This window comes from Peromyscus maniculatus, chromosome 12 (genome assembly GCF_049852395.1).
Source record: "Peromyscus maniculatus bairdii isolate BWxNUB_F1_BW_parent chromosome 12, HU_Pman_BW_mat_3.1, whole genome shotgun sequence".
NCBI classification, from domain to species: Eukaryota; Metazoa; Chordata; class Mammalia; order Rodentia; family Cricetidae; genus Peromyscus; species Peromyscus maniculatus.
Window position 1 is genome coordinate 13,128,541 of NC_134863.1, and position 15,020 is coordinate 13,143,560.

General features: G+C 51.5%; 1 protein-coding gene across 4 annotated transcripts in view; it reads right to left on the reverse strand.

Moving 5' to 3' along the window:
- Positions 1–653: 653 nt before the first annotated feature.
- Positions 654–15,020, reverse strand: part of LOC121825724 (insulin-like growth factor 2 mRNA-binding protein 2) — a 78,986-nt gene continuing 64,619 nt past the window's right edge. For 2 of the 4 annotated variants that reach the window (XM_076549358.1, XM_076549359.1), the window contains 6 exons: positions 13,494–13,562; positions 11,850–11,966; positions 6,984–7,058; positions 5,500–5,631; positions 3,830–3,943; positions 961–1,463 (listed from right to left, as the gene is read on the reverse strand). In XM_076549358.1, the coding sequence (XP_076405473.1) occupies positions 1,104–1,463; positions 3,830–3,943; positions 5,500–5,631; positions 6,984–7,058; positions 11,850–11,966; positions 13,494–13,562 (867 nt within the window). In that variant the 3' untranslated portion in view covers positions 961–1,103. Of the gene's footprint in view, positions 1,464–2,247; positions 2,478–3,829; positions 3,944–5,499; positions 5,632–6,983; positions 7,059–11,849; positions 11,967–13,493; positions 13,563–15,020 lie in introns of those variants that run through there. The other 2 variants (XM_076549360.1, XM_076549361.1) reach the window with 2 other exon arrangements.

Genomic DNA, 15,020 nt, shown 5'->3' on the forward strand with positions numbered 1-15,020 from the left:
GACCAGTCCTGCTAACAGTCATGGATGGGGGTGGGCTCACAGCGTTCTACCCCTTCCTGCTGAACTATCGGTTATTGATAGATTCTTAAGGACGGGGAGCTGTTGTCTTCAGTTGTATAGCCACTGCTGAGCCCACCAGGCTACAAAGGAAGCCATGGAAAGTCACATAGGACAAAGCTAACAGATGAGAAGGTGTGGGAGATACGGGATAGACAAGGGTGTAGGGGAACTAAGAGGAGATGGAGGTAAAGAGTAATCTGTAAGAATTCTGTAGATGCACAGCTAGGGGGAGGGGGTCTCGTCTGGTGCCTTATTACGTCATCAGCGGGTGACTGTGTCCCAGCCTAAAAGCCAGACATGCACTCCCACGTTCTCTCTCTCTCTCTCCCTCTCTCTCTCTCTCTCTCCACAACACCCTCTCTGCTCTTGGTCTCTGTCTCTGTGCACCTCTCTCCTTCTGTTTCCTCTCTGCCAGGCCTGGCTTCTCCTGTCCTATCCCCTCAATTAACCTTGATGCATAGCCTTAAGAGTCCCTCCCAAGAACTAGGTGGACAAGGAGTTGCCCGGGTCCGACTGTCCAACTGCTGTCCCCCTAGGCCTCCAGCTGACACCCCCGGGGGACACAAGGCAAATAAGACACCAGGACGCCAGGATCTTGTTAGCTTGGATATATTTTTTTCTTTTTTTTTGTCACAGAACACTGTTTGCAGTAGAGGAAATCGGCATTGCAGTCTGGTGGTGTCTTGGCTTCTTCACATAACCAGGACGTGGTCATCCTTCAGCGCAAAAGCCCTCATGGCACGTACCCTATTGAAATTCAGGACGGCTCCAATATCATCTGTTTTTCTTTGTCGTTTTTTAAAAATAAACATTTTTAGATTTGTCCACAGAAGGCCACGCAGGCTCTTGGCTAGTGGAAGACAAGTCTGAACAGTCGCTGCACACTTGGGCTGCCGCCTGCTCCAGGCTGGCAGTTGAAATCTTTTTTTTTTTTCAACTCATTTTTATTAAAAAAATAAAAAATGCTCCAACTATCAGTTTTACAAAATCTCTAAGGGAAACACAAGAGCAAGGTGCTGAGGTAAAAAACACCTGAGGTAGCTTTATTTGTGTGTTTTTCTCATTTTAAAAAAATCTGTAAATTTAATGCCCTGGGCCAACAACCTCGTATAAATTGCTATTTTCCTGCACTTTAAATTTTTAAAGAAAGAAATAATTTCACTAAATGTTGATGGCTTGTACACCAAAATGTAAAAAGACAAAGTACATTCTTTCTTTCTGGAGTTTTCCTTTGTTTGGTTGGCTGGTTGGTTTGGAGGGTTCCCGCTTTCCTCTTCCGAGACGCTGGGGACAAGTGCCATCGACTCTTGTTCGCTTGAGGAACCAAGTGTAAGCTGAAGCTGGTTCGTGTGTTTCACGTTTGTTCCGTTTGTGTGATGTGATAACTCAGAGCACTGCTTTGCCTGGGGGGGGTGCATAGATATGGGGGAACAGAAAAGGACGAAGGGGTTCAGAAGGATGGCGGGCAAAGAGGAAGGGAGGGGAGGGAGATAAACAGAGAGAGATAGAAATATATAGCAGTATGCAAAAAAAAAAACCAGTTTAAAACCTGTGAGGCAGAGAAAGGGGTGCATGGGGTAAACAGGTGACAAGGGCCTGGGGCCCCTCCTCGGGGACGGTATCCCTTCTGTTGATAGACACAGGTGACCCACGACTGCCATTAAGTGTTCCTGACGAGATCTCCCTCCAAGTGAAGTTCGTGTGGGCGGCTCAAAGTTCCTTTCTCTACCAATGGACCTCACCCAAGACTTTATTCTTTGAAGTCTAGAAAAGCCTGCTTTCTCTTCAAAAAGAAAACAAAATTAATAATCGAGTAAAAATTGTAGTTAGTTGAGTTATTTGATATATTATTTCTAAAATATATTAACGCTGCAGGCACCCTGTGTAACCCACAGGCCACACATCTTAACATCTTTCCCCTTCTAGTATGTACAGACATGTACAGAGACAATGCTCCACAGCAAAGAAAAGGCTGCGGATTTCGCTTTGCTTTGAGTCACCTATGTTAGTTCAACTGAAAGGGATAGCGTCCTGGGAGCCGAGGAGGGATCTGAGTGGATGGGCAGTGGATGGCTGGAAGCCTGCAGAAGCCAGGGGAAGCTGGGCGCAGGCCAACTGGTGTTTCTGGGGAACCCGGGCCCTCCCTATGGCCTCCTGGATCCCAGGATGTGCAGGGGTCTGCAGGCCCTGGCTGCCCTGCAGACTTCTCACTCCTCAGGATGGTCTTTGGTTTGCTCCCGATCTGCTGGCTGTTTGGTCTCGTCTCTCTCGGGGGGGTTGGGAGGGTTACATTCATCTCTTGTTTGCTGGCGCCTGTGGGGGCCTCACTTGCTGCGCTGTGAGGCGACTCCCTGAGGGTATTTCTGCTCCTGCTGCTTCACCTGCTGTACAATTTCCCTGATCTTGCGTTGCGCAGTCTGCAGCGGAGAGAGGGAGGGAGGGCACAGGGAAGAGACAATCCCAGTTCTGGGGCCCCCACAGGGAAACAGAGGGCTCCGGACTTGGGAAAGGTTGAGTGCTCGGACCAATCTTACTTCCCCCAGGTCCCTTCTGCCCACGCTCAGCCGCCAGGGACAGAAGTTTTCTTCCCTTCACCAAGCCAGCCGGGTGCAAGGTGGGAGGGGGCGGGGAGAGGAGGGTGCACTGGGGTGGGAGCGGGGGTACCTAGCAGCTCACAGGGAGCAGATGGCCAGGGAGTAGCAGGAGAGGTCAGTGATGGGGTGGAGGCCAAGGGCCCTGCCACGCCCACCTGAGCTCTGGTGTGCCCCTCCCCTCCCCACCCCTTTCCGAAGCACTGGAAAGACCAGGAAAGGGGAGACACTAGCGCCCTGACAAGCCCTGAAGAACAGGAGTTCCAACCCTGAGCCACAGCTTCCCACGGGCTGAACTCTGCCACTGGCCCAGGCAGCAGTCACAGGCAGCTGGCCACCGAGCAGCTGGGAGTCGTTTTCACAGCTGCCCTTCTTCTTTGGCCTCCAGGAGGATCACAGCCGCCCTCTTCTAAAACCCGCCCAGCAAAAAAGCATCAAGACATCGAGGCCACACACTGGGCCACATGTCCCTGCAGCGCTGGCTTCTGTGAGTGCAAGGCAGCAGTGACGTGGAGTTCTGGGGAGACCCGGGAAGAGAGCGGCAGAATACTAGGTCCCTTTCCTTGGTATTCTGAGCCGCCCCTTGGGGACTTCTTGCCCAGCGTCCTGATGTCGTCTTATGTAAAGTCCTCTTTAAGAAAAAACTCCCCCTTCATTGTCTCTCCTGACTCATGCCAGAGGTAGAGTGCACCTCCCTCTTTCGCGCTCTCTCTCTCTCCCCCTTTAATAACAAACTTTCCACGTGGACATCTGTGTCTGGATGCTGAGATTAAACTCTCCACCTCTGCACACATCTGCATGGCCGGTCTCCCTCACCCACCAGGGCACCTTGGCCCAACCCGCCAAGGCCTCCCTCGTCACAACACCTTGGTGAGTAGTCCCTTTCCACAGTGAAACGTGGCCACCTGGCTGCTCTGCTGGGGGCTGGCTGGACATGCGGCTCCTCAGAGGAAGGCTGGGAGAGCAAGTGACGATAAGCTCCCGACCCCAGCGCATCATGCTAGGAGCCTTGCACCAACCGTTTCCAGTCCCCGAGGTCAGGGGCCAGGGAGGGCTTCCACCGTGCCTACTGTGTGGTGGTCAGGAGGGGCTTTAAGCACACGGCCACTCGACACAAATACAGTCCGTGAACTAGTGGGAGGAGCTGGGCAGGAGGCAGGGCCCTCACAGACTAGTACCTGGCTGGCGAAAAAGTGTCCGATGATCCTGACGATCACTTCCTCATTTTCATCTGGGGTTTGGTCACGAGGCACGATAACTTCTGCGCTTGTCAAGTTCTGGAGCTCATTGACCTGGAAAGGCAGAGAAGGAAGTGAGTGAGTAACACACACACACACACCCGGCCCCCCAGCCCGCCCACCCCGGTCACCCATGAAGCTGATACTTGGGCTGTGGACGGAGAAGCTAACCGCCCGCCCCCTTTCCTTTCTCCTGCCTCAGCTCCTGTAGGTTTGGCTCCAAAGGGCTGACTGACAGAGAAATGGGGGTGTAGCCCTAACTCCACGAGGCTCTGCCTCGCAGGCTGAATGCTCCCATTCTGCAGACACTCGTGCGGACTTCTAGTAAGAGCCCAGGTCAGTGGCCCACTTCTGGACCTGCTTCCCTGGCTGCTGGCCAGGAGCTATGGCTTCCTCTTGTCTGACTCAGAATAAACCCAGCCACTTCCTTCTCCTCCCTCTCCTCACCCCCCCCCCCCCCGCCCTCTTCTTTCCTTCCTTTCCCCCTCTGCTCCCTTTGGGCCAAGGTTGGCCTTGAACTTGCTCTATTGGCGAGGATGACCATGCACTTCTATCCTCCACTCTCCGTTTGGCTGGGTTCTACCTGCCCTGGCCCTTGGCATTGATGCTCAGCTCACAGGCAGGGTGAGGGGCTCAGAGGGGCAGCTACCCACAGCTGGGGAGAAAGAGGATTCAGTGACCGCTTCCGAGACGGTCTCCAACACTTCAAGTCTGTCGAGCGGTCAGTGTGCGTACCTGGGGTTTGGACTGCACTTGTAGATCCAAGCCAACTACATTCTCTTGTGCATGACTCACCACGTCTAGAACCTGCACTCCCCGACCCCAGTTCCTGCCACTCAACGTCACTTCATCATCACAGGCCCAGAACTGCTCCGGTCACCTCCTCACCAAGTGAGAAAGCCAAATTCTTGTGTCCACAGATAACCTACTGATGTCTAGGGATCAATATTCTTTTCTCTGGGGGGCTGAAGGTTGACCCCAGGGTCCTATACTTGATAAGTGCATGCTCTATCGCTGAATTATGCCTCCAGCTCCGGAATCCAGCTGACGTGTGTTACTGAGACCTTCAGACTGGACACATAAACTACACTTTCTCACCCTATTGCTGAGCTAACTCCCCTAGAGCAGACGGCCAGACTTGAGAAAGAACCAGAAATGGGATGTGCAGTAGGGAGTGAGAGGGCCCCTGGAGACTGTGGTCAAGAGAGAGGCACAGGGCAGCTGCAGCCTCCGAACTTGGAAACCAGGCAGAGAGGGGTCTCCAACGGGTTCTATCTGCTACATGTGGATGTGAGGGCGGGGGAGGGTGGGATGGGAGATGGCCTTCTTGTCTTGGGATATAAACAGGGCTGGGTGGCATAGTGCTCAGGAAGAGGGTGGGCTTGACACCATGGAACTGGGCCCTTAGTGCTAGAGCCCTGCGGATGACCTTTCTGTCCTTGGAATCCCCATGCCTCATGCATCCTGCACGTGCCGGAGCCCAAGCGTGTCAGCCCAAGGCCCTCAGACATGCTGAGAGCGAGCAAAGGAGCGAGTGAGGGTCTGAGGGGAACCGGGCATGGCCAGGGCAGGGAACTCATCCAGGTGAAGGGAGTCGGGAGCCAGCTTACGGTTTTCCCCCCTTTGCCGATCACGCGGCCGGCTGTGGACGAGGGAACACGGATGTGGGCTTCCAGCTTCACCTCTTCTTTGGGGTTAAAGAAGTTTTCTTCCTTCAGCTTCCCAAAGATCCGTCCCTGAGCCTGAGGACAAGATGACTGGTGATCGGGCCACTCGGTCAGTGCTGTGCGGGACCTCAGAGTCCCAGGGACGGGATGTGTGGGCTTCCCTCCAGGCACGGGGCAGCTGCCCACCCGCCTCAGTTCTGCCACCCATCTCAACCACCACGCTCCACCGTCTGTGCACGCTGGCGAGCCTCGTGATCTGCAGGTGACTGCTTCCTCTAAGGAACGTGTGTGTCTAGGCAAGGGCAACCATGAGCCACCAAGACTGCACCTTGTTTTCATATGCCCAGTGCCTGTAAGTGCGTGACTGGCTGAATGTGTTTAAGGCATTCTTAAACCCCCTCCACTGTATGCTCAGTTCTCTGGTTACTGAAGGAGGCAACAGGATCTGCTAAGTCTCAACACGCCGCTGCTTTTGTGGTGCTGAGAATCAAACTCATGGCCTTGCACGTGCTGGCAAAGTCATCATCTCATCATGTACTTAGTCGTTAGTATGTTGTGGGACCATCGCCACTATCCAGAATATTCTGGATCCATCTCAGGGATGGGACAAGCCCATAATCCCAACCTTTGGACAGCTGAGGGTAAGAATTTCAGGTTAAGGCCAACCTGAGCAATTTAGTGAGGTCCTGAATCAAAACTGAAAGAAGAGGACTAGGAATGTGGCTCAGTGGCTGAGTGCTTGCCGCCCCCTATGTGTGAGGCCCTGGGCTCAATCCCGTCACTCTCAACCAGCCTACATCTTTCTCTATGGTTTGCTACTGGACACATGCACGTGGAACCATGGCCTCCATGCTCTTATTTCTCTAGGGTCATTCCTCTGTAGCACGCATTGGACAAATCATTCTCTTTTGTGGACATACCGCATTTGTTTGTTCAGTGCCAAGCTTCTGGTCCCCTGTGATTTTCATTGTAAGAGCTGAACTTTTATAAATTAAAGCACATTTCTGACTTCTTGAAACGCAAGTTTTAACGTTCCTCGAGGAAGGACATCAGACACAGAGCCATGGTCCTCGCAAAAGAACTCTCCCCAACGCTGCTAGAATTCCCTCACAGACTGCCAGAACTTCCACGACAAAAGCTTCTCCTCTGCACCCATGTTAACGCTCTCAGCTGGAGAAGCCCAAGACGGCTGCCCACTCAGAGACATGCTGGAGGCACTGGCATCCCAACTGGGCACCAACAGACACCCTGCCTTTCCATGGAGAGAAGACAGAGCACAGAGGAGAAACGAGGAACCAGGCACAAGTCTGACCCGTGAGCAGCAGAACGGGAAGTGGACACCAGGCTGGCAAAGCAGCACCTCAACTCCCCTGGGCCGTCTGCCCAGCACCCAGAGCCTGCGGGCCGGCATGGGCTTTGGTACTGACCTTGAACTGGGCTTCAGGTGGCCCGGTGATGATGACCATCCTTTCACTGACATCCGGACCTTCTGCCGGAGCTATCTGCAGTTTGAGAAAAGGAACGTGCTGATGCCAAAGCTCCTGTGCTTGCCGGAGAGCATTAAGAGCATGCCGGCACCAGCTGATGACCAGCCTCTGCCTCTGAGCCCCACACACAGTGCCACCTCTGCCCTGGGTCTTAGCAAGTCTGACCGTAATTCTCAGTATCAAATATGGGTCTCTGGCTACCCAGGGCCAGTAGTTACTGCCTGTCCCTGCAGTGAGCACCCTTCCAGAACTTGCCTCTTCCCTCAGCCAAGTCCTAGGAGATACAGGCTCTGCCAACCCCCAGGCCCAGAGGGAAGGGAAGGTTAGTCCACAATGCTGTCCAACTGGTATCTAGCTGCTTCCCGCCATGACGAAAATGGACTAAACCTTTGAACTGTGAGAAAGCCCCAACCGAATGCTTTCTTTTATAGGAGCTGCCGTGGTGGTCATGGTGTCTCCTCACAGCAACAGAACATGTACTGTGACAGGAGTTGGCACCAGGGAGTGACAGGCCTGACCACGCTGCTTGGGGGTGGAATGTAGACTTTGGAACTTTGGATTAGGAAAGCAGCTGAATGCTTAAGCAGGGCTTAAGGAGCCACTATCACTAGGAGCATCATGGCCAGTGTTGAAGGCAATTTGGACTGTGAAGTCCCAGCTCAAGAAGGTTCAGAGGGGAAGAGTATTAGTAAATGGCCTACAGACCATTCTTGCGATGTTTGGCAAAAAAAAAAAAAAAAAAAAAAAATGTGGCCGCTTTTTAGTCGTTCCCCCCCCCAAAAAAAAAAAAATCTGCCTGAGGCAAAATTGAAGCATTTTGGATTAATGGCACTGGCAGAGATTTCAAGATAGACTAGCAATGACTCTGTTGTGTGGTTGTTAGTGGTCACTCTCATGCAGATCTATAATGAAAAGGAGCAAGCTGAGAAAGGGAAAATATAAAATGTACAGTTTGAGGAGAAAAGGAACACCAGGAAGTGTAATGGAGATAAGTCTCGTACTCAGGGAGATAAAAAGTTTCAAGAAAAGCCTGATGCTCAATGGAATAAAGGGAATGGTGACCTCGGGGCAAGATCCCACCCAGCTAAGCTTCCAACTTGTGAAAAGGAATTAAAGAAAAGTTTAGTCATGAAGAAAACCATCAACAACAGAAAGATGATGAAAATGTATTTGAATGAGGAGGCCAAGTTCCAGGACCAGCAAACAGAACTTGGCAGCTTCAGCCATGTGGTTCTGGCTTTAGAGTCCAGGATACAAGTCAGGTGCTGTGGACTCTTCCTCCATGGCTAAGAAAAGCTACAGACACCAATGTGCTGGGGCCCAAAGAGGCCATTGTGTGACGCTGTGAAAGTGAAGCCTGGATTTCACTGGAGACCCCAAGATGTTGGAGATGCCACAGTCATGAGGTAGCTGCTGAGGAAAGCTGCTCATGGGGAGTGGAACCAGCTCAAGAGAGAGCAGTGTGCTGCAGTCAACAGAGCTGAAAGGAGTTGGAGATCTGAAGAGCGCTTGATATCAGACCTGGAGATGCAGAGTTTGGACTCTGTCCAGATAGTTTTTAGTTTTTAGTCTTGCTTTGATTCACTAATTCCTCACTATGCTCTCTTTCTTCTCTTTTGGAATGATAAAGTATATTCTGTGACATTGTATGTTGAAAGTATGGCACCTGCTTTTTGATTTTGATTTTATAGGGATTATAGTTAAGAGATTGTCATGCATTTCAGAAGACACTTTGAACTTTGGAATTTTAAACAGTGTTGAGACTATTATACACCACAGGGACTTTTGAAGCTGGACTGAATGCGTTTTTGCATTATGATATGGCTACAAGACTATGGGGTCCAGGGAGTGGAAAGTGATGGTTTGAATAAGAATGACCTCCAGAGGTTCACAGTGGAACGTCTAGGGAACCGCACATTGGTAGAACACTGACTAAGACAAGGTCTTTATTACATTTTCTCCCAGCACATCTCGACTTCCTTAAACAAATCTTTAGGGGAGGAAGAGGAAGAGGAAAAAGGAGAAGGTGACAACAAAACTGAGCTGGACCTGGCAGTTCATGTCAGTAGCCCCTGCTACTGAGGAGGCTGAGACAGGACGGTCATTCGAGACTAGATGTTAGAGGTTAGCTTGAACACACGCACGCACGCACGCACGCATGCACACACCTCTCCTCTCAAAAACAAAACAAGTAAATTAAAACTCAATCATCAAATCAAGGCAGAATGAAACGTAATTCAAAGTCAAATGAATGGGAAGCACATCAGGAACATAGCGGTGAGGAGCCAGGAGCCACAGGTGAGCACACAATGCATCGTGCAAGGCCTGACACAATTCTCAACTCAGCTTCTCTAGAGCACTGGCCCAGCCAAGCACAGTGACAGCAGAGCAGAGCACACTCAGGAGGTGGAAGCAGGAGAATCAGGACTTCAAGGTCATCACAGGCGCCAAGGTAAGCTGGCGGTTAGCCTAGGCTATGAGACCAAGTCGCAGGCAAGCAAACAAAAGATAGGTGGAACATCGTCCATTACAGGGCCGCTCAGGCAGAGGGAACCCAGGGTCAGGGAGGTGCCATTCACTCTGCTCTGTGGTATACTGTCTCCAAAGCTCAGAGACCTTCACTCAGAGGTCTGATTCTGTTTTCACCCCATCTAGGCTCTAAGCCAGGGTCTACCCTGGGACTTCAGGGTCCAGTGCTGTGTCCCAGCTTCCTTGGGAACACTCATCCACTGCATGGTGTCACCTGCACTGATCTAGAAAGAAGGACCCCTTCATCGAGACCTCTGGAGACTCCTCTGGCCTTGCTTACTTACTGTGTGGCATGAGGACAAATGAAAGACATAGGTAACCAGTAAGCAAGCTCCCGAGGACCACCCTCCATGGTGGGCAGTTATTGCTTGGTGGTAGCCGCAGCATGTTCAGGGGATGGAGACTGGGGCAGGCTGGCCCTGAGACAGGTGGCAGGAAGCCCCGTCTACTTCAAGATTCACCATTGGCAGAGAGTCCTGAGAATGCTGTGGAGCGATGCCTACAGGACTGATCAGACCTGCGCCTGAACTCCCTCACTCTTCATTTCCCTGAAGGCGCTAACTGGGAATGACGCTGAAGATCAGTAAGGTTGCTACGGGAGGAGGCGGCCGTGGAGCAGAAACAGGACAATCTGGGCAAGTCTCGGCTGTCACACTCTGTAGCTTTGTGGCCATGGGTAGATAGTCAGACCTCCTGGCTCCATTTCTCATAAGCATTAGCAAATGGGGAAGTTATTGCTGTGGTCAGCAATAGCAGGTGGTCAGGGTCCTAGAGGTCAATGGGATTTATATCTAAGAGCTAGGCTGCCCACTTAGGTTCCTTGCTCAGCTCCTATTCTGTGTCTCACTTCTTCCAGTAAAGTGGGGCTTGGATGAAGGAACCCCTCAAAGCTCTTTGGTCCAAATAGTCTCACTGTGGGTTTTCAGCATCTCAGACTACAGCACTGAGCACCAGCAAAGATCTCCTGGATGCAGCCAGCCTGTTCTCATCCCCGCTTTCTCCACTGTCTAGGCCAGGAAGCTGCCTGTGTCAGGCCACTGGGCATAGAGGAGAGGACTGCATGTCCGCATCACAGCCGCCCAGTCTAGGCTTCACCCTGTGTGAGTGCGAGTCTCTGACTGCAAGCAGACAGATGCAAGCTGAGGGTGCAGCAAGGTGCAGTTCTTTGCCAATGGCACTGCAGTCCTCATTCTGCACAATTCAGAATGTTCTGGGTTTTCCTGTTTGTTTATTTTTTTCTCTGTCATACTTGCTGCGGGAGAAACTCCAGCTCTTAGGGAGAAAGTGTAAGTATTCTTTCTCTCCAAGTCATGAGACTCGGTTTCATAATTTGGGGTTGTCTCATGGTAGCAAATTGTCTTCCACAGCAGTGGGAAGTGTTCCCGGCAGTGTTCAGCGTCTTAGCAGAGCTGACAGCCGGGCTTGAAGCAGGCCCACGGCAAACAATCCTTGACAACCGAGAGAGGCAAGCAAGAGGACGTCCCTAGCCTTCTGCTCAGTCCTGACCTCCTAACAGGTGATGCCATCAGCTCTTGTCTGCCCATGATTTTATCAGCACCTTCCAGAAAGTTCTTCATTCAATTTTTGTTTTCTCATAGTCTGTAAGTCCTTGAAGCATGGACTAATGCTGTGGGATGGTCTGTAGGTCAAATTGCTCTGATTGGTCAATAAATAAAACACTGATTGGCCAGTGGCTAGGCAGGAATTATAGGCGGGACTAAGAGAGGAGAAAAGAAAGAACAGGAAGGCAAAAGGAGACACTGCCAGCCGCCATGACAAAAAGTATGTGAAGATGACGGGAAGCCATGGCCATATAGTTTGTAAGCAATATAAGTCTCTGTGTTTACTTGGTTGGGTCTGAGAGGCTATGGGACTGGCGGGTGACAAAGATTTGTCCTGACTGTGGGCAAGGCAGGAAAACTCTAGCTACAGACTAATGATGCACCGGTGTGCTGAGTGCTAGCACAATTGCTCCTTCCACTTGAGCGCATCCCCTCAGCTGGCGGGGGGTGGGGGGGGAAGATCTTCAGCTTTCTTTTATCCTCTGAGAAGAGGGGACAATGCCAATCCTCAGAGGACCCAGTTTGGTCAGTACTAGTATCTTTCTTCTAACGTAGTTGTTTGGTGGAACTGGAAAGGACTATGATGAAGAATGGGAGCAGACAGGAAGGGTCCTGGAAATACATTCTGCAGATTCTGTCTCTGGGTGGTGTAAGAACTGTCTGGCACTGACCAGAGGAGACCAAGGGGACAGGCAGCTGACAGCAATGATCTTACCTTGATAGAGGCACCAGCAAATCGAGCCAGCTGTTTGATGTGCACCCCCTTTTTCCCGATGATAGCACCCACAGCCTGGGTTGGGATGAAGAGATTCACAGTCTCCTGCTCTGGGTACTAGAAAAGAACACGTGCGTACTGTCAGGCTCACTGGGCACCTCACAGCCCAGCCAAGTACCGTAAGAGTATGGGAAGGCCTCACTACCCAGGGAGATGGCCAAAATGGCATGGTGGATCTTTGTGTGACCTGGTGCTCTCTACATGAACCCAAGCGGGATTGCATGAGCCTACAATCCCCTCTGGGTCTGTGTTTGCTGGGCACAGGCAGCCTGGGTTCTCTGACATGCACAGATTTGATATGTATGTTTCCTGTGCCTTCATCCAAGACCAGAATGGTTGTGGTGGTTCAGTGGATTAAAAAGTGCTTGTCACACAAGCCTGATGGTCTGATCCCTGGAACCCATGTGGGAGGAGACATTTTCTGAAAGTTGGCCTGGCCAGCCAAACACACCTGCCCACAGACAGAGGGACAGCTGTCCAGTCCCTCCATAACTAGAAATACCATTTCACAAGGCGGCTCCTCCTGCTGTGCCCAGGCCCCATGGCGAGTACCAGGGGTGGGCAAGCCACTTGTCCCTGGAAAGCCCCGAGGAAAGAGCGGCTCTTAGGTCAGGCTGCCAATGGTTCTTATGGGAGTGCAGTGTCTTCAGGGTCAGACTTGGATTAAAGAACACCAACAAGAAAAAAAAGGTGTGGTGTGGTGTGGTGTGTGCCTATGCACACGTTCATGGGCACACGCACATACACGTTGGAGGCCCGAGGTCGATGCTGCCGTCTTCCTCACTCACTCTCTCCCTTAGCTTTGACACCGAGAATCCTATGGAACCTGGCCAGTGAGATCCAGGGGTCCCGTCACCACTTCCTCAGCACTAGGAGCACCACCGCACCTGGCTTTTATGTGGGTGCTGAGGATTTGAACCCAGGTCTGCAGGTTTGTATGGCAAGTACTGTGCCAACTGCGCCACATCCCTTGCCTACTGGAAACTTTTCTTTAGCTTATTAATATTTGCTAACTGGTTTTCTTTGTGTTTTAATAATTTTTAAAAGAGTGTGTGTGTGTGTGTGTGTGTGTGTGTGTGTGTGTGTGTGTGTGTGTACACGTATGTATGTATGTAAGTGCAGGTGCCTACAAAGGCTAGAGACACTGGATCCCCTGGAGTTACACGTGACCATGAATCACCTGATGTGGGTACTGGCAACTCCAGTCCTCTGAAGAGCAGTGTGCACCCTTAATGACTGAGCCATAGCTCTAAATCTTTGGTTCTTTAAGGAAGGATTTTACCCTGTGTGTAGCTTAGGCTGGCAGGAAACTCACTACACAGTCCAGGCTGACCACAAACTTGATCGTCCCACCTCCCACTCCCAGGGTCATCTAAGAGGCCACACAGTCGAGGAGGCTCCCCAACACTGAGTGAGAAGCAGGGTGGCTCTGTGCTTACACTCTGAGCTGTATCCTTCTGGGACAGCCTAGAGCCACTGTAACCAGTCACACTGTGACCAGTCACTGGCCTGTTCACCAGGGCCATGTGGGGCAGCTGTGGAGCAGGAAGAATGGTGGCTGGGGCAGGTTTGAGGGGCACTTACGGAGTGATGATGCGGGAATGGGCCGAAATGGTGATGAGGGTACAGACTGGAGAAGTATCCGGAGTGGGTCTGCATATTAATGAGACGTTCAGTGAGTCAGGTGTCCGTTTCCATGCGGCGCATGTGCTCTGTGAGCCAGCACCACCGTCCCATCCACAAACTTGTGCCTTTGTGTCCCTAATCCCTGAACCCTTGACAAGGTGTCACCTGGCTGCATCAGGCCCCGGGCCGGCCGCAGCTTCTAAGATGAGCCTTGCTCTCTAGGCCTTCAGCCCAGTCCCACTGCTCAGACCCGCCTTTCAGTGAGGACAGGGTTCGTGGCTCCTGTTCCATGGGGGAATGACAAGTTGTGCATTACAAGCACAGCAAATCCTGGGGTCAAAAGCCAAGAGTTATTCAGAACAAGCAAATGTGATCTTGGGAGGACGGAGCAGTTAGCTGCATCAGAGATTCCCAGAGGAACAGAAGCTCAGTGTGGAGAAACTGAGAGTGTCAGTAAGAGAGAGGGAGCAGACAGACAAAGACATCGTGTGCAGATGTGGAGAGGAGAATCAGGAGGGCAGATGTGGACTCACGACACAGAGCTGGCTATGAAGAAATCACAGTTGAAGCAGTAGCTACTTTTTAATTGAATACCTGCAGTATAGCAGGGACTATGATATTCTACATCTATTATAAATTCTTAACCCGCATAGTGATAACATATCCGAGTTCACAGTCTTCTGGGTAGGACACTTACTAAGTGAGCAAAGCTGTGTTAATTATGTTTTACATAAGGTCATGTAAACAGTGCTATCACTGTTACCACCAGCAAGACGGTGGCAGGTGCGGAGCACCAAGGCACGCAGCCCTGCCCGACAGAGGGCGATGTGGATGAAGCTTGCAGCCCGAGGACACCTGAGGCCCCGAACACATTTCAGGGTGATGTGTGTGTCTTCCACCGTCTGCATCTCCAGCTAGACTCATCTCCAGATTAAGATCCACTTGTGATTTCTTACTAACAAAACCAACTGTTCTTCTGAGCTCGGAGAGAAAAGATGAGTGCTTCCCAGGTTCTAGGGAAGGGCCACAGCTGCGGGCATCAGGGCTCTTGCTCTGGTTGAACTGAAGAGACTGCAGTGATGTCTCTGCCCACAAGAGGGCACCACCAGACTGGGATCCCAGGAAAGCCTCCCGTTTTGAAGGTGGGCCAAGAGGGAGCTGCATGCATCTTTTTGAAAACTCTCTGGGAAGCACTCCAGCCCTTTCTCTGTGCAGGTTCCTGTTCTGGGGTGCCGCTAGTAGGCACAGGGGAGATGATTCCTGTAGCTTTTTTGCTCAAGGCTCTAACCAAGGGAGATAGGGCCTCTGCCTGCCTCTGGCCCGAAGCACTATTCCTTCAGTTCTCAGAGCAAAAGTGATTCCTGTAAATTGTGATTCTAACACCCATGCAAGGCCAAGAACAGATCTAGAGCACAGCTTGTATTCCAAGTCCTCAGGGTCCTAACATGAACACGGCCCAAAGCAGAACCATCCTGGGACAACGAA